This window comes from Solanum pennellii, chromosome 10, assembly GCF_001406875.1.
Source record: "Solanum pennellii chromosome 10, SPENNV200".
Lineage (NCBI taxonomy): Eukaryota > Viridiplantae > Streptophyta > Magnoliopsida > Solanales > Solanaceae > Solanum > Solanum pennellii.
In genome coordinates this window covers 68,417,999-68,438,416 of record NC_028646.1, presented here as the reverse complement: position 1 = coordinate 68,438,416, position 20,418 = coordinate 68,417,999, and the positions used below count along the sequence as shown (strand labels likewise).

The window sequence follows — 20,418 nt, the reverse complement described above, 5'->3', positions numbered from 1 at the left end:
CCCCCCCGGCCCCCTCCCACTACCAGCCCTTCTCCCTCCCAAAAAAAATTAAGTTTGTTTTTAAGAAATATTTTCGACTTCAACCAAACATGAGAAGATAAGATAATTATTTATTTATTTTTCAGGAAAACATTTTCTAGAACAACATTTTCCTTCATACCAAACACACCCAATATCACGACCCTTTCAGTATATTACTTTAGTTATTGCACTACCGAGAAACCTATGATTTCTATTGAGAATTTTATCAAATCTGGAGCTATCCCGTCTCCGGACTCCATCATAATAAAATCAAACCACCATGAAATTAAACACATATAGCATAATATCATTTGTAGCCTAACATTTTTTTTTCATCTAGTAATTGTAAGGAATGCAACTTGATTTTACATGTGTTTAAACTTTTGTATTGCTCTCTGGTTTCCTTAGTGTCCACATTGCTTCATGTCTTATTAGAACAGGAGTTGTCTGTCCACTTTTAGACCTAGAGCTACCTGTCAACAAGGTGGAGTATAAGGACTTGTGAAATTTACATAGAGTGTTGTAAACCTTGTGATTAAAGGTACTATCAAAGGAAAGAAATGTGTTTTGTAATAGGAAGTGTCAACAATGAGCCAACCTATTGAAAGTTAAGTTGGAAGAGTTTCTTGGATTTTTGCAGACAAGAGTGAGCTCATAGAAATTTAGAAATCAATCTAATCATAGAACAATATTAAGTAACTAATTTTATAAGATCCAATGTGAAGCATAGGCTATAATGTGAACATAATTATTATTTTTACAACATAATTGTGGTACTTACCTTTCCAAATTTTGTTCGTAATTTTTTTCCATATTCTAATTAAACGCATCTTCTAAATGGGCAGCAATCAAATGACCATAATTGAGTATTCTAATCAAATGCATCTTGTAAATGGACAACAATCAAATGACCATAATTGAGTATTCTAATCAAATGCATCTTGTAAATGGACAACAATCAAATGACCATATTTGAGATCACCAGATATTTTACATGATGATTAGCAACAATTAATTCTTTTTAATTGCTGCTAAATATGTATTTTTAGCGAAAATTAATTCTTATTAATTGCTGCTAAATATGTATTTTTAGCGACAATTAATACTTTTTATATATGTCCCTAAAATCTTAAATGGTATCGATTTTAATTAATGACACTTTAACTAACGTCGATAAAATTTTTAGCACTCTTTGTTAATGTCAATATTTATTATCGCTAAAAATTATTCAAAATTAGATAACCAGTGAATTTCTTGAATATACAAAAGAAGAAAGTCACTCGAGTACATAAAAGATGGAAACTAAAACAGACGTGAGAAATCTTATGTTTTGCAATTGACTTGGCATTTCAAAATCATGTTAGGCAAATCTTTGTAGTTTAAAGCAATCTTTTTTTAAAAAAAATAAAATAATGACTTTACCAATGAATATCAAAATGCTATAACAGAAAGGACAATATATCTTTATTAGCTAGTATAATTTAATTAATCACCTCAAGAATAATAAAGCTCAATAATTGTTACAAACTGATTCTTTTAACATCAGCCAATAACAATTAAAAACTTGCATAAAGATAAACTTCTCTTGTTCTATATCAAGCATGGAACTAAAGCACCAAACATTAATTCTACTCCGAATTAAACATGCTTGTACAAGTATAAAATTCAATATATGCATAAATTTCATCGAAAAAACTGCAAGCAGAGAGATCCCGTAATCTACCTTCTTCACGCCATCAAAGGGGAAAAAATTCTGTTTGAGAGAGATGAATACAGAGAATTGCAACTAAGAAGAATTTGTGAATTGAAGTGTATCACCAAAAAAAAAAAAAGGAATCCACTTGTGAAATGCAGGTATCATAAAAGATGGTCTAAATTTTTAGAGTGCTACACATGTTCACTTATATTTATTTTTAATCCACGTGTCTATTCAGTGACAAGTTAACAGTACAATTTACTTTTGTATGAGCTTGAGCCGTCATGAGTTGGGTCAAGTTCATTAGGGCAGCCCTCAACTCCGCATTAGTCATATCACCCTCAACAAAATGAGCCTGAGGCATAGGAGGCACTTGAGGCTCTTGGGGTTCCGGACGCACTTGAGGTCCTTAAAGGGGAACCTCCTAATTCTCTTCCTTTAGGCCAACAATAGGAACTTGGACAACACAGGGAGGTATCATCTCATTATCTACCCCTCCATCCTCCCTAATAGCGGTTGATGTACTCGTATTCATGTCCTATAAACACAAAAAGAAGAGGTTTAGAAAAGACACCTTATATGACTCAACTCTAAAGCACGACATGAGAATAAAGAAGACAGTGAAACTTCTATCATCCTATAGACTCTTCTCCATGGATGCTTCGTGACTCACACCAATGACAAAGATACTACTAGATCTGGCTTGTGAGACTTTTAGAACCTAAACTACCAAGTTTATCACGACCTTAAAGCATCCCCTAGAAGTTAGGGAGAACCCTCGTTTCGTGACCGGATGTACTTGACCCTTTGTTGTCTTGTACAAGCCCTTTAACTATCGTTCCTTAACATAAGACATGAAAGTAGTGCAAAATTAAAACTTTTCACAAATAAATTAATAAAGGAATCTTTCATAAATACTTAAAAAATCTCATCGTCACAAGCCAAATTAAAGACACAACATATATCTTAGGGACACAGCCCTTTTACATTAAAAGAAATACATAATAAGTCTTTAAATAAGAAACTAACAAAAGAACTATGCCCTCGAATATATGAGGACATACTTTGTCTTGAGAGGAACTTTCCCAAGCTTCACCTTCAAAACTTTAAAATCTTCCAACCTATACTTATAGTGTATAGAAAAGTATGGGGTTAGTACAAAACAATTTACTAAGTATAGCATATGCAAAAACATGAACAAAGGGACATGTTAGTGAAAACACATTTTCATGCCAATTAAGTATACATTCATGAATATAGGATTAAAACAATATAAGACACATTATTTAACACTTAGAGAAGAGTTTCCATGATTTTCGCAAAAGAAAGCATTTTTTACAGTAACTTTCCAATTTTTATAGTGAACTAAAACATTACAGTGAACTAAAAGACTCCAAAATGGTGAACTTCCAAAGCATTGCCAATGAGGAAATAAGCACCATTTCCGTCGGAGATTCCCTATCTAAGGTCATCCTAAGACTCACTAAGGTAGTACATGAAGGAAGTACGCATATGCCTCCTTCAATACACACCAAAGCAACCCTCAAGACTACCTCATTTTTTTTGCATACTCACCTCGGGAGAACAAGCACCCACTCAATGGAAATACAATAAAAGAACACCTAACAACACACCAAGAATTCCCTTTCAGAATTCCTACTTAGTGCAATGAGTAGATGGCGTCCCATACCACCACCTACCCTAAGTAGTACACTCTTTTAGAAGACTTAGCACCAATACTCCCCTTTCGGAAGGTCCTACCTAGTGCAATGGACAGATAGATATCATCCCATACCACCACCTACCCTAAGTAGTACGTTTTTTTTTTTTGAAGACTTAGTTCATTCAATTCAAATAAGACTCACCAAGGCTCCCTTTTCGGAATGCCTACCTAGTGTAATGGATAAGTAGCGTCCCATTCCACTACCTACCCTAAGTAGGACATTCCTTTAGAAGACTTAGCACATTAATTACTTTTGTGGGAGGTTAGCTTAACCGACATACACCATGAGAGCTAGACATGGAATCCTGACATTAAACCCTATCAGATGAGGGATCCTCACTTGCCTAGAGTAAGGTCATTCTTTTTAGCTTTTACATGGCTTTCCCAATAGCTACACCTACGCGGGCACATAGTTAAGGGATACGGAGATTGGTACTAAGTAACTCATTCTCTACTAGCGAGGAGTACTCATCTCAAAATGTACATTGGAATAAAACATCTCAACTCACAAAGTGTAACCACCTCTTCTTCATATCCTCTTGGTGCTAGACATAACCCACACAGATTTTAAACATTATATACTATAGGTTAAGGATAACTAGTGAACACCACATCTCAACTCACGAAGGGCATTCATCCTCCGACCTATCATAGAAAGCTCTTAGGATATAGTAAGGTTGCTACTAAACGCTTCATCTCAACTCACGAAGAGTGTCCACCTCAAAACTCCTCTATTTGCTCAACTTAGATTTCATACATTCATTCAAGTGTGTGTGTGTATACTTGTGAGCATATCTTGTATAAGCATCATTTCGTTCACATTTGCTTCTATACATGCTTTAGATCTACATTCATCAATTCACACACTTTAAATACTCACAAAGTCGTATACTTCACTTAGGCATAATCTAAGCAAAACGTGCAATTCAACTTCACAAAACACAAGACAAGAGTTATCTTCAATATCACTTCATTTCACATATTTGTCCTTCAAAGCAACACTCACACTACATAATAAGTAATAACAAGTTCATCAAATATAAATTGCCACCAAGAAGGTGGACCATACCACTCAAGAGCAATTTATCATAAGAATTACACAAGATAAACAATTCCCCATTCTAACAAGCCATCATCACCTATAATCATTTTATCAATATTTCATAATAATAAGGCCCCTTAGGGAAGTAGCTAAATCATAATAACTACACAAGAAAACAAAAGGTCATACCCTACACAAACATGCTCATTTAACTCATTTCTTAAGCTAGAAGGTTGAAATATGCATAAACATGAGTTCATTAGGGTTTTGACAGTAAAATCATCAATTCATACTAGAATAAACACATTTGAATCATTAAAGCACTTTTACAAGAAGACCCATGCTTAACATCAAAGTTAGAAGAAAATAAAATTTGGAAACCCTTTTTGAAATCTTTTGGAAATGACTCCTTGAATGGAAGAGGGTTCAAGGATGGATTTTATAACACATTTTGAAGACGTTCTTGGATGTTTGACATCCAAACTTCATGAAACTCCATATACTGCCTATAGACATCATTATAACACATTTTAAGACTTCATAAGTCTATGACTTGTAAACACATAAAAGCACCTAAGGCCCCTTTGGCGACTAGTCGTCGAACGTATTGGTCGTCCCTTGACGTTTGACTTCCAAATCACCTCAAACTTTAAAAACTGCCTCAATACCATATTATAAACTATTTTAGGACCTTAGACCCTTAGGACAAACATGTTAGGCTCTATACACCCTAATTCATTTTTGGGGTCTTACATTATGGCTGTCCAAGAGTTAATGGTGAAAACATAGATGGAAAATAGATTTACTATGGGTTGTATATTGTAAATAAGTGTTTGCAAGAAAGAGGTCTAACTGGAAATTACGGTTTCAAGTTTGAACTGCAGAGGAAGCTTGGCCAACCAGAAATAACTCAGTTAGTCAATATCAATCGTATTTGTAAAAATGTTTTCAAGGCACTAAAATGTACTATACTGACAAAGTTTGTTATGAATTGTGATGTCTCGAAAGGGAAGAAGAATGTATCAATCATCGCTATCAATGAAATATAGGATAAGAGACCCCCACCCTTCATATACATTACTAACATGTAGTATCTCTATTGGTATTATTTCATTAGGACTTAAGGCTGCAGTTTCACAATAAGATGCTCGAATATTGATCAGTGATCTTGTGCTTCTAAGAACGGAGGCGAGTTTCCATTCAACCCAAGAATCTCTATGTTTAAAGAAAAATTTTCTGTTCGCAAGAGTGGTCTATATTGCAAATGTCCTCCATCTTTCAAAAATAGGGTTAGACAACATGGTCTTCGGTACCATTTCAAGGATTTAAAAACCAATTGATAAGATGGGGTTTGAGGTCATCAAATTATACTGCACCCAGAAGTTTTATTTGTGAATACATCGGAGAATTTCTTAATGATAAGGAAGTGAAAATTAGAATGGATTATTAAAAGTAATTCTTTATGTTGGAAACAACAATGAATATATCCCCAAAAAGAAGGTTTTTAAGTAGCAAAGTCGAGTCAAAATAGTTTAAAAGGAAGGATTGAGATGGATTTACTATTGATGCAACAATATATGGGAATGTTGGTAGATTTATCAATTATAGTTTCTCACCAATCCTTTGTGCTCAAAATGGCATGTATGACCATGGAAACAAAAGATTACCTCATATAATTTTTTTTTGCTTCCAAAATATTTATCCATTAGAAGAGCTTACTTATTATTACATCTGAATTGTCTGTGTTCATGATACAAACAGAAATTTGAAGAGAGAGAAGGGTAGATGTGTCTCTCATTAGTGGTAGAATGTAGTAAATTTCTATGTATAATACATCAAGTAGTAATTTACTACATTCTCCCACTGCACTTATGAGATATATACCACCCTTCTCTCTCATCAAATTGTCATTTGTACCATGAACACGTACAATCTTGTGGTTGTAGTGATAAGTAAGATTCTCTAATGCATAAATACTTTTGGAAGCGAAAAACATTATGTGAGGTACTCTTTTATCACCATGGTCATACATGAAGTTTTGAGAACAATGGTTTGGTGAGCAATTATGATTGATAAATCTACCAACATCCCATATATTGCCGCATAAATAGTAAATCCACCTCCATCCTCCCTTTTAAAAGAATTTGAGTCAACTTTACTACTTACAACCTTCCTTTGCGGATATATTCGCTATAGTTGCCAACATCAAAGAAGTACTTGTCATAATCAAATCTAATTTTGGCTTCTTTATGATCAAGAAATTCTCTGATATATTCACAAATAAAACTTCTGGGTGCAATATAATATGATGACCTATAACCCCATCCTTTCTATTTGGTTTTGAAAACCTCGAACTGGTACATAAGACCATGTTGGCTAACCCTATTTTTGCAAGATGGAGGACATTTGTAATATGGACCACACTCGTGAACAAAAAGTTTTGCTTTAAAAATAGAGTTTCTTGGGTTGAATGGAAACTCGCCTCCGTTCTTAGAAGCACAAGAGCACTGTTCTATATTCGAGCATATTCTTGTGCAACAGCAACCTTGAGGCCTAATGATATAATACAAATCAGGATACTTCATGTTAGTAATGTATGTGAAAGTTGGAGGGTCTCCATCATCCATTGCATCGATAGAGAGGATTGATATATTTTCCTTCCCTTTCGAGACATCATACTCCATAACAAACTTTGTGTGCATAGTAGATTTTGGTGCCTTGAAATCATTTTCACAAATATGATTGACATTGAATAACTGAGTTAGTTCTGGTTGGCCAAGATACCTCTAATGTTCGAACATGAACATATATTTTACAATTAGACCTCTTTGTCGCCAACACTTAGTTACAACGTCCAACCCAAAGTAAATGTAATCGGTCTTTTCACCATTAATTCTTTGACGGCCAGAAATGACCATTACTAAATATCCCAAATCCATTGAGTTCATCAAGGAAAGAGTATCCCTTTTAAGCTTCTGATTACCACTCTCGCATTAACAGATACTCTAGAATTCACTCCTTTATCTTCATAAATGAACTTTTGAGAAGATATAGTCTTATTCTCGTATACACCAAAATCAACAATTTAAGTTGAAACATCTTTTCTATTAATATGCGCATATTCAATGCCCCTAAAAATTTTGTGATGTAGTCCAACCATAGCAAGTTCTACCTTGAACCAAAATTGATCACCAATTTCAACTCAAGGAACATGGACAAAGGACCACTGAGAATTTAACTAGTTTCCTTCTTTTCTCAAAATCATTGCAACCTCTATTTTGATGTGTCTACCTTGTTTTTTTTTTCTTTCTTTTCTCGCAAAAGCTTAGTATATTCATCACCAAAAATCTTGAGAGTCTAACTTATTTTCATTTCTTAATATGTTCATATTCCAAAATATAGGGAAATTTAGCTTCATTTATAATACGTCCACTGTTTGAAAACCATTCACATCTTGAATAAATTGATGAAATTTTGGAAATATTAAACTTATGATTAATCAAGACATAATGTCATTTAACATTGTTTCCATTGTTTTGACGGACGGATGGACGAGAGTTGTTAGGAAAATTATTGGTAATATCAACTCTTATGCTCTAACATACTGATAGAGATATATTATCAATCATGTGATGAAGTTTCTTCTTCCGTAACTTCTTTGAGAAACTTGTTTCTACCGGCACAACTGATTATCAATCATAAACATTACATGATTATTAACACTGACACGACAAGGCATTATGAATGATTGAATCAAACTGGAAAAAAATGTTATATCAAAGCAGAAAAAAACACATCATGAAACAAAAAGAAATACGACCTAACAAGCAAAGAAGAAGAATAGTGAAACTCATATTAGGGTTAAAGGAGAGCAAAATTTTGAAATAATTTGAATTGGGGGTGGGGGTGGGGGGGATTAGTGTCATAGAAAGAGTCGAAATAGAATGATTTAACACTCTACATTAAACTTATGATCCTTATAATTAAACTTTTGTCGCAAAATAGTCTTTTAAGACAGGAACAATTTTCTCTAATGAAAGAAGAAAATGGGTTGATGTGGTTTGAGTAATTTAAAACAAATCTTCAAAATTTCATTATTTCTCAGCATTTCTCATAAGTGTTTCTCAAAGGTCTTACTAAGGGAAATCCACTATAGTTACATATTGAGGAAAAAGCTTAAGGCGTCATTTTTATTTTTAAACTAGTATGTATGTAAAAATAATTAATTTAGAAGGCAAAAAAAAGAATATTAATTAATGTTTATAAAATAAAAATTCATGACTTTGTGTTTTGCTTAACTTGAGACGGGTCCAAAAAAATTCATCTAAGCATATGAAACAAAGTTAGGAAAACCAAAGGATTAACATTAAGAAACATGAGAGAAATAAAACTAACACTATGTTTGGATCATTGTTATCCATTGTATTGTATTGTATTGTTACTATACCTACAATGTTTATTTCGATTGTTACTTAAAATGTATTGTATTGTATTGTTAAATTTCGTTGTTACGTATAGGGATGTGTATCGGTCGGTTCGGTTCAGTTTTACATATAATCGGTTCGGTTTATCGATTTTCGATTTTAAAATATGCTAACCCAATAACAAACCAATAAGAAATTTTTTATCGGTTTATCGGTTTTTGATGTTATCGGTTCGGTTACGGTTAACCCAATAAAAAAATGTTGATCAAATAATATATAATAGTACGTATGTTATAATTACATGTTACCAACTTACCGCCAAAACATAATAGAAAACTTTGAATGTTGATCAAATTACTAACATTCACAAACTTGCAAAAGCTCTCGCCTACAATACGAACTAGAATTAAAACTAAAATAAAATATTTCAATGAGAAAATCTTGAACAGTTGCTTGATCCACCACATAATCAACAAAGTTCTCACCAATTTCCTAATCAAAAAATGACATAGCCTGAAAAGCTAATATTGAATCTATTTATTTATTAAATTATGTATATTTAATATTGAGGAAAGGTAAAGTAGTAAATAACTATCGTCTTATTGGGTTATCGGTTTACCCAATAACCCAATAGGAAAAACCGAAACCGACCCAATAACCCAATAATTATTTTTTCCAAACCCATTAAAAACTCAATAACCCAATAACAATAACCCAATAACATTTTATCGGTTCGGTTTATTGGTCGGTTCGGTTTTCGCACACCCCTAGTTACGTAACAATGAAAACCCATAATTTATGGAACAACCAATTTGGTGTGTTCCTATTGTTACTTAATTTCTTTTTTCAATTATATATTTACATAATATTTCAAAATACTATTTTACCCTTTATCTTAATTATTTGAATCTAGTCAAACCTCATACAATAGAATAATTAGGATATTTTAGTAAATTTATAAATTACAATACAATACGATACGATACGATCAAACCAAACAATTAAAATGTTATTAAACAACAACAAATAATACAGTCTAGCCAAACATTGTGTGTCTACCATACAATACAGTACAATATAATACAATAGATTATGAAACAATGGGTAACAATGATCCAAACAAAGTGTAAATAGCTTCAAAACACCAAGAAAAGAAATAACTTACTTTTAAGTATGAATCCATGTGTTGACTTCTTGAGATCCAAAAAATTTTATCAAACCAAATTATCTAAAAAATATTAGAGAAAGATGGAACGAGGGTGTACCAATAACACAATACAAAACTCTTGTTTATACTAATACTAGAAGGATGATGCCCGTGCATTGCACTGGCCTAACGTGTCATTGAAATAAATAAATTATTAAGAATTGTGTGTACAACATTCGTATAATATTTTTACAAATATGTGCAAAAATAATGCTAAGTAAAATTTAATTGAGATTATTGTCAATCCTTCTATTTTGCAAAAATGAAATTCAAGTAAATTTTTTCACAACATTTGTATAAAAAGAAAAAAGGTTCAAATCATATCATCGTTGACCACTTCCTTGTGGTTTCGTGGAGCCATCAATGTAGACATTACGGAAAACGTGGTACCATATGTCCCTGTAATCACAGCTGAAAAGGCATACCAAGTGGTCAATGGCCTTGTGCACCTGGAAGGAAATATTTCGGACAAGGCCCAATCCAAATTTCACAGTAAGCTACATAATTCTATTTGTCCTATATATTGTAAAATTTGATGAACTTGTAGTGTCTAATTACGTGTATTTTGACATTTCAAAACAACAACTACAACTATGGGCCATGTGGAAGAGCCATCGGAGTGGACCTTTTAAACAATCCTGATTTAGTAGCCACAGACCCAGTCATCTCATTCAAGACAACTATCTGGTTCTGGATGACCCCTCAATCACCAAAGCCTTCTTGCCACGATGTCATCATTGGAAGATGGAACCCATCTTCCGGTGACCGATCAGCCAATCGTCTTCCTGGATTTGGTGTCATCACAAACATCATCAATGGTGGCCTAGAATGTGGTTGTGGTAATGACAACAGGGTACAAGATCGAATTGGGTTTTACTGGAGGTATTGCGGAATTCTTGGAGTTAGTACTGGTGACAATCTTGATTGCGGCAACCAAAGGTCTTTTGGCAGCTAATTCTATGCAATAACTTCATTATATGTTTTGTTGTATTCTCGCACAATGCAAGGATCAACGATAAAATGAAGTTGTAATAATATGATTGTAGTTTGATTAGTACCATGGCTATATATATAGTCGTGTTCAATAATAAATAAAGATTTTTCTGTTAAGATACATATATCTCAATAAAGTCCACAAGCATTAAGTTCCAACTTCAAAAACCAAATCAATGTGCACGTAGTTATAATTCATTTGGTAACCACTTGTACAACTTCAAGAACCAAATCAGTGCTATATCATAACACAAAAGATTATATAAACCTTAGCCTCCAAGAAGGTTCCTCTCTAATGCTAGCTAGTTTACCAGTAACAAAGCTAGCTTCTCTATAGAAGTGATTTATATATATATATATATATATATATATATATATATATATATTTTCAATTTTCGTGTGCTATGTCCACCATCTTTTTTGGTGATTCGGAATTTTGAGATCATTTTTGCCAAAAATCACCATGGACGTTCGTTAAGCCCTAATCTATGGAGACGATTGGTCATCACTACGGACAAAACGGGTCATTTTCAAGGTGAAACAAGCCCCAGAGCAAGTAAACCCCCCCCCCCATTTTGACGATTTTCGTGTGCTATAGTCCACCATTTTTTTTGGTGATCTTGAATTCCAAGATCATTTTTCCCAAGTATTTACATGAACATCAATTAAAACCTTATCTATGGAGCTGGTTGGTCACCACAAAAATGACTCATTTTCAAGGTCAAACGAGCCCAGAGCAGGTAAACCCCCCATTATATCGATTTTCGTGTCCTATAGTCCATAGGATTTTTTGTTATCCGGAATTTTTTGCCAAAAATTTACAGGAATGTCCGTTAAGACCTTATCTATGGATCCAGATGGTCACCACGGCAAAAAAGGGATCATTTTCAAGGTCAAACGATCCCTAAAGCATGTAAACCCCCCATTTTGTAAATTTTCATGTGTTATAGTCGACCATCTTTTTTGGTGATCCAGATTTCCAAGATCATTTTTGCCAAAAAATTTGCATGGACGTTTTTAAGACCTTATCTATAGATTCGGTTGGTCACCACTGCCAAAACAACTCATTTTCAAGGTCAAACGAGTCCCAAAGCAAGTAAAACAGATTGTTTCGAATTGCTTTAAATTTGGGAACCTACGGGTTTTTAAGATTTTCAATACCCATGTTTCCCAAAGCGACACTTTGTTCCCCTATTTTGTTTATTTTTGTGTTCTATAGTCCACCATCTTTTTTGGTGATTCGAAATTTCGAGATCATTTTTTTCAAAACATTGCATGGACGTCCATTAAAACCTTACTATGGAGTCGGTTCGTCACCACGATAAAAATGGCTCATTTTTAAGGAAAAACGAGCCCCTTAGCAGGTAAACCCCTCATTTTGTTGATTAACATATGCTATAGTCAATGAGATTTTTGGTGATCCAGAATTCCGGTGTCATTTTTGCCAAAAAATAATTGGACATCCGTTAAGACCTTATGGATATAGGTGGTCACCACGGCGAAAACGATCCATTTTCAAGGTCAAACGACCCGAGAGCATGTAAATCTCATTTTGTTGATTTTTGTGTGTTATAGTCCATGGAATTTTTTGCGATCCGAAATTCAATGTCATTTTTGCTGAAAATTTACATGGACGTCTATTAAGACCTTATCTACGGAGACGGTTGGTCACCACGGCCCAAATGACTCATTTTAAATGTCAAACGAGCCAAGAGCGGGAAAACACATATTTGACCAATTTTTTTTTGTTATAGTCCATGGAATTTTTGTGATCTTGAATTTTCAACAAAATGGACGAATTTTTTTGTGAATGTCCGTTAAGACGTTAGCAATGTATTCAGTTTGTCCCACGGGAAAACGTGCACATTTTCAAGTTCAAACGAGCCACAAAGCAGGTAAAAAAATGCAAATTTTTCCAATTTTTGTGTGCTATAGTCCATGAATTTTTGTAACCAGAATTCCCCAAACAAAATAATCAAAATTTTTGTGGACGTCATTAAGACATTGACAATGAATCAAGTTGTCCTGCGGAAAAAACGGACGCATTTTCAAGTCCAAATGAGCCCAAAGCAAGTAAAACAGATTTTACCGATTTTCGTGTATTATAGTGCATTAAAATTTCGTGATCCAGAATTCTCAAAATAAATGACCAAAAATTTTTGGGGACGTCCCTTAAGACGTTGGCAATGTATCTGGTATATCCCGAGCGAAAAATGGGCAGATTTTCAAGTTCAAATAAGCTCCAACGCAGGTAAACGCAATTTTTTCCAATTTTCATGTGTTATAGTCAATAGAATTTTTATGGTCCGAAATTCGTGAAAAAAAATGGCCAAAATTTTTCATAGAAGCCTGTTAAGATATTGTCAATGTATCCAGTTCGTTCTACGGGGAAAACAGACTCATTTCTCAAGTTCAAACAAGCTCCTAAACAAGTGAGTTTTAGAGTTCAGATGAGCCCCAAAGTAGATAAACAAAGATCATTCCAATTTCGTATGATATAGTCAATGAAATTTTTGTGATTCACAATTCCAAACACAAAATGGTCAAAATTTTTAGTGAACATCCGTTAATACGTTGGCAATGTATCCAGTTCGTCCCGCGAGGAAAACGAGCGAATTTTCATGTTCAAACGAGTCTCAAAGCAGGTAAACACATATTTTTCTGATTTTTGTGTGCTATAGTCCATGGAATTTTTGTGATTTAGAATTCTTGAAACGAAATGGCTGAAATTTTTCATAGATGTTTGTGAAGACGTTGACAATGTATATAGTTTGTCTCGCGGGGAAAACGAGTGCATTTTCAAGTTCAAACGAGCCTAATGCAGGTAGATGCATATTTTAACAATTTTCATGTACTATAGTCCATGGAATTTTTGTGATTCGAAATTCCCGAAATGAAATGGAAAAAAAAATTTATTGACGTCCATTAAGATGTTGGCAATGTATCCAATTCATCCTATAGGGAAAAAAGCGGATTTTCAAGTTTAAACGAGCCCTAAAACAGGTAAACACAGATTTTTCCGACTTTCATGTGTTATAATCCATGGAACTTTTGTGATCCGAGATTCTCGAAGGAAAACAACCAAAACTTTCCGTGAAAATTCTTTAAAACATTGGCAATGTATCTAGTTTATCCTACGGAGAAAGCGGGCGCATTTTCAAGATCAAACATACCTTTTCATTAAAAGAGAGTCATATAAGTCATTAATTAAAAAGCTCTCCTTTAATCCAAATACACAACCACTTCACAATATGCAAAATAAAATATGGATTGTTACATTTGCTTTGATTATTTCTAATTAATTATTTGATTTGGTGCATTAAAAATAACATGCATAATAATACACATGCATTAAAATACACAACTTGAAATACACGGATGTCCGTTAAAACCTTATCTATGGATTCGGTTGGTCACCATGGCCAAAACGATCCATTTTAAAGATCAAACGAGCCCAAGAGCAGGTAAACACATATTTTGCTGAAATTCGTGTGCTATAATCATGAGATTTTTTTGTGATTTGGAATTCCAAAATCATTTTTAGCAAAAATTGTATGGACGTCAGTTAAGACCTTATCTATGGAGTCGGTTGATCACCACGGTCAAAATAGTCCAATTTCAAGGACAAACGAGCCCCAAAGCATGTAAACCCCCCAATTTACCAATTTTCGTATGCTACAATCTACCATCTTTTTATATTATCTAAAATCCCGATATAATTTTTGCAGAAAAATTACACAGACGCCCATTAAGATCTTATCAATGGAGTCGTTGGTCACCACGATCAAAACGGCTCATTTTCAAGGTCAAACGAGCCCAAAACACGCAAAACCCTCCATTTTGTCCAATTTGTGTAGTCCACCATCTTTTTTAGTGATCTCATATTCCCAGATAACTTTTACCAAAAATTTACACGGGCGTCCGTTAAGACATTATCTATGGTGTCATTTTGTCAGCACGGCTAAAATGACTCATTTACAAGGTCAAACGAGCCTAGAGCAGGTAAACCCCCATTTTGCCATTTTTTGTGCTATATAGTCCACCATATTGTTTGGTGATCTAGAGTTTCGAGATCCTTTTTGGCAAAATTTTACACAGACGTTCATTAATAACTTATCTAATGAGGTTGATCACCATGACCAAAACGGCCCATTTTCAAGGTCAACCGAGCCCAACAGAAGGTAAACCCCTTATTTTATCAATTTTCATGTGATATATAGTCCACCATCTTTTTTTGATTATCCAAATTTTTTGATATCATTTTTGCCAAAAATTTATATAGATATCCGTTAAGACCTTATCTATGAATTCGGTTGGTCACCACGACCAAAACGGCCTATTTTTAAGGTAAAAGGAGCCCAAAAAGGTAAATCCCAATTTTTGTCAATTTTTTGTGTGCTATAGTCCATGAGATTTTTGGTGATCCGAAATTACAAGATTATTTCTGCAAAAAATTACACGAACATTCGTTAATACCTTATCTATGTAGGCAGTTGTCATCATGGCCAAAACGATCCATTTTCAAGGTCAAACAAGCCTAGAGAAGGTAAACCCCCCATTTTTCCAATTTTCGTGTCTTATATAGTCCACATCTTTTTTGGTGATCTGAAATTATGAGATCATTTTTGCAAAAAATTTATGCGGACGTCCGTTAAGACCTTACCTATTGACTCGGTTGGTTACCACGATCAAAACGGTCCAATTTCAAGGTCAAACAAGCCAAGAGTATGTAAGCCCCCATTATGCCGACTTTTGTATGCTATAGTCCATGGTATTTTTGTTGATCCAGAATTCCAAAATAATTTTTGCCAAAAATTTGTACAAAGGGTCGTTAAGACCTCATCTATGGAATTTGTTGGTAACCATGGTAAAATCGATCAATTTTTAAGGTCAAATGAGCCCAGAGTAGGTAAATCCATATTTTTTCAATTTTCGTGTGCTATATATAGTCCACAATCTTTTTTGGTGATCCGGAATTCTAATATTAGTTTTATCGAAAACTTACATGGATGTCCATTAAGACCTTATCTATAGAGACGGTTGGTCACCATGGCTAAAACGTTCTATTTTCAAGGTCAAACGAGCCCCACAAAAGGTAAACCCCCCATTTTGTTGATTTTCATGTGTTATATTCCACTATCTTTTTTAGTGATAAAAAGTTCTTACATCTTTTTTGCCAAAAGTTTGCATGGACGTCCATTATGACCTTATCTATGAAGCTGGTTGTTCACCACAGAGAAATGGCCCAATTTCAAGGTTAAACAAGCCCAGAGAAGGTAAACCTCCTATTTTGGTCGTTTTTCGTTTGCTATAGTCCACCATTATTTTTTATGATCCGAAATTGTGGGATCATTTTCGCCAAAAACATGCATGGACATCCATTAAGACCTTATCTATACAGTCGGTGGGTCACGACAGTCAAAACGATCCATTTTCAAGGTCAAACGAGTCCAGAGCAGGTAAACCCCAAATATTGCCGATTTTCGTGTGCTATAGTCTACCATCTTTTTATATGATATGGATTTTCGAAATCATTTTTATCAAAAATTTACACAGACGTACATTAAGGCCTTATCTATGGAGTCGATTGGTCATCACGGCCTAACCGGCCTATTTCAAGGTCAAATGAGTTCCAGAGCAAGTAGACCCCATTTTACCAATTTTCATTTGATATAATCCACCATCTTTTCTGGTGATGCATAATTTTGAGATTATTTCAGCCAAAAAAATTCATAAACATTCGCTAAGACCTTATATGTAGAATAGGTTGGTCACCACGGCTAAAACAGCCCATTTTAAGAGTCAAACGAATCCTAGAGCAGGTAAACAACCTATTTTGCCGATTTCGTGTCCTATAGCTCACCATCTTTTTCAATGATCCAGAATTACGAGATAATTTTGCCAAACACTTCCACGAACATCCATTAAGACCTTACCTGTGGAGTCGGTTGATCCCCATGGCCTAAACTTTTCATTTTCAAGGTCAAACAAACCTTATAGCAGGTAAATACCTCATTTTTCCAATTTTCGTATGCTAAAGTCCACCGTCTTTTTTTGTGATCCAGAATTATGAGATATTTTTTGACAAATTTATACGGATGTCCGTTAACACCTTATTTTCAAGGTCAAATAAGCTTCAGGCCAGGTAAACCCCATATTTTGCCGATTTTCGTGTGCTATAGCCCATAATATTTTTGGTGATTCACAATTCCGAGATTATTTTGGTCAAAAGCTTACATGTACATCCGTTTAGACCTTATTTATGGATTGACCACCGAATCGGAAAAATTGGGTGCTATCATAAAGCTTTGTATCGGCTAAGTTCACGAGTTGGAGATAAGCGGACTCGAACCGCTGACATCCGCCGCCAGCTCCCATAGTGTGACGGGCGGTGTTTACAAGGCCCGGGAACGAATTCATCGCCGTATGGCTGACCGGCGATTACTAGCGATTCCGGCTTCATGCAGGCGAGTTGCAGCCTGCAATCCAACTGGGTTGGACACCACGACTATAACAGCCCATTTTCAAGGTCAAACGAGCCTAAATCAAGTAAGCACCCCATTTTTTCAATTTTCGTGTGCTATAGTCTACTATCTTTTTAGTGATCCAGAATTTCGAGATCATTTTTGCTAAAAATTAACAGAGACGTCCATTAAGACCTTATCTATAGAACTGGTTGGTCACCATAGTCAAAACGGCTTATTTTCAAGGTCAAACGAGTACATAGCAGGTAAACCCCCAATTTAGTCAATTTTCGTGTGCTATCGTTCAAGGGATTTTGGTGATCTGGAATTCTGAGATAATTTTTGCCAAAAAATTACACGGGCGTCCGTTAAAACCTTATCTATGCAATTGGTTAGTCAACACAGTCAAAACAACCCATTTTCAAGGTCAAACGAGCCCCAAAGCAGGCAAACCCTCAATTTAATCGATTTTCGTGTGCTATAGTCTACCATCTTTTGATGATCTGAAATTTCAAAATTATTTTTGCCAAAAACTTGCAGGGACGTCCGTTAAGACCTTATCTATTGAGTCGGTTGGTCATCACATCCAAAACAACTTATTTTCAAGGTCAAACGAGCCTAAGAGCAGGTAAATCCATAATTTTACCGATTTTTCACCATTTTTTTAGTGATCCAGAACTCTGAGATCATTTTTGCCAAAAATTTATACGGACATCCGTTAAGGCCTTATCAATGAAGTCGATTGGTCACCACGATCAAAACAATCTATTTTCAAGGTCAAACGAGCCCAGAGAAAGTAGACCCCCATTTTACCGATTTTTCTTGTGATATAGTCCACCATATTTTTCGTTGATCCAAAATTTTGAGATCAGTTTTGCCAAAAATTGAATGGATGTTCGTGAAGACCTTATTTATGGAGTGAGTTGGTCACCACGGCCAAAACAATCAATGTTCAAGGTCAAACGAGCCCTAAAGCTGGTAAACCCCATACATAGTCGATTTTCGTGTGCTATAAGTCTACCATCTTTTTTGGTGATCCAAAATTCCAAGATCATTTTTACCAAAAACTTGCATGGACATCCGTTAATATGTTATTTATGGATCTGGTTTTTCACCACGGTCAAAATGACATATTATCAAGGTCAAATGAGCCCTAGAGCAGGTAACCACCCTATTTTGTCGATTTTCGTGTGTCATAGTCTACCATTTGTTTTGGTGATCCAAAATTCCGACATCATTTTTGTCAAAATATTTCATGGACGTCTGTTAGACCTTATCTATAGAGACGGTCGGTCACCACGGTCAAAAGGTCCCATTTTCAAGGTCAAACGAGCCTAGAGTAGATAAACCTCCTATTTGCTGATTTTTGTATAGTCCACCATCTTTTTTGGTTATCCGAAATTCAAGATCATATTTGCCAAAAATTTGCATGGACGTCCAGTAAGACCTTATCTATGAAATCAGTTCGTCACCACAGCCAAAATATCCCATTTTTAGGTAAAACAAGCCCATAAGCAGGTAAACCCCCTATTTAGTTGATTTTCGTGTGCTATATAGTCCAATATTTTTTTGGTATACCGGAATTCCAAAATAATTTTTGCCAAAAATTTACACAGATGTCCATTAATACCTTATATATGGATCTGTTTGGTCACCACAGCCAAAATGATCGATTTTAAAGGTCAAACTAGCCCAAAGAAGGTAAATCCCCCATTTTACCGATTTTATATACTATAGTCCACCATCTTTTTTGGTAATTCGAAATTCCAAGATCATATTTTCCAAAAACTTGCATAGACGTTAGCTAAGACCTTATCTATAGATCTGGTTGGTTATCACGGCCCAAACTGCCCATTTTAAAGGTTAACCGAGCCCCAAATTAGTAGGTAAAACCCCTATTTTGTAAATTTTTGTATGCTATAGTCCACTATTTTTTTGGTGATCCAAAATTCTGTGATTGTTTTTGCCAAAATTTACACGGACGTCTGTTAAGGCGTTACCTATGGAGCTGGTTGGTAACCACAGCCGAAACGGCCCTTTTTCAAGGTCAAACGAGCCTAGAGTAGGTAAACTACCTATTTTATTGATTTTCGTGTGCTTTAGTCCACCATCATTTTTGGTGATCTGAAATTCCAAGATCATTTTTGCTAAAAATTTGTATGGACGTACATTAATACCTTATTTATGGAGCAGATTGGTCACCATGACCAAAATGGCTCATTATCAAAAAGGTCAAACGAGCCCTAGAATAGGTAAACCCTCCATTTTTTTCCGATTTTCGTGTGCTATTATTCCACCATTTTTTTGGTGATCCAAAATTCCGAGATCATTTTTGCCAAAAATTTACACAGACGTTTGTTAAGACCTTATCTATAGATCTGGTTGATCACCTCTGCCATAACAATCCATTTTCAAGGTCAAACGAGCCCAAAACAAGTAAACCCCCCATTTTGTCGATTTTCGTATGCTATGATCAACCATCTTTTGTTAGTGATCCGAATTCCGAAATTATTTTTGCCAAAAATTTACACAGATGTTAGTTAATGCCTAATTTATTGAGTCGACCTTTCACCACGGCCAAAAGACCCATTTTCAAGGTCTAACGAGCCCTAGAGCAGGTAAACCCCCAATTTTGCCAATTTTCATGTGCTATAAACCACCATTATTTTTTATGATCAAAACTTCTGAGATCATTTTTGCCAAAAACTTACACGGACATCCGTTAAAACCTTATCTATGGAGTCGGTTGGTCCTACAGTCAAAACGTCTCATTTTTCAAGGTCAAACGAGCCCAAGAGCAGGTAAATACAATATTTTACCAATTTTCGTGTGCTATAGTCCACCATCT

The 20,418-nt window shown here is 34.8% G+C and overlaps 1 protein-coding gene and 1 pseudogene across 1 annotated transcript; one reads left to right on the top strand and one right to left on the bottom strand.

Moving 5' to 3' along the window:
• Positions 1-8,221, bottom strand: part of LOC107001554 — a 17,638-nt pseudogene extending 9,417 nt beyond the window's left edge.
• A 2,327-nt stretch (positions 8,222-10,548) lies between these two features.
• On the top strand, positions 10,549-11,068 carry LOC107001553 (endochitinase A-like). The gene is made up of 2 exons (XM_027912155.1): positions 10,549-10,605; positions 10,661-11,068. The coding sequence occupies exons 1-2, from the start codon at positions 10,549-10,551 to the stop codon at positions 11,066-11,068; spliced, it is 465 nt and encodes a 154-aa protein (XP_027767956.1).
• The last annotated feature ends 9,350 nt before the right edge of the window (positions 11,069-20,418 follow it).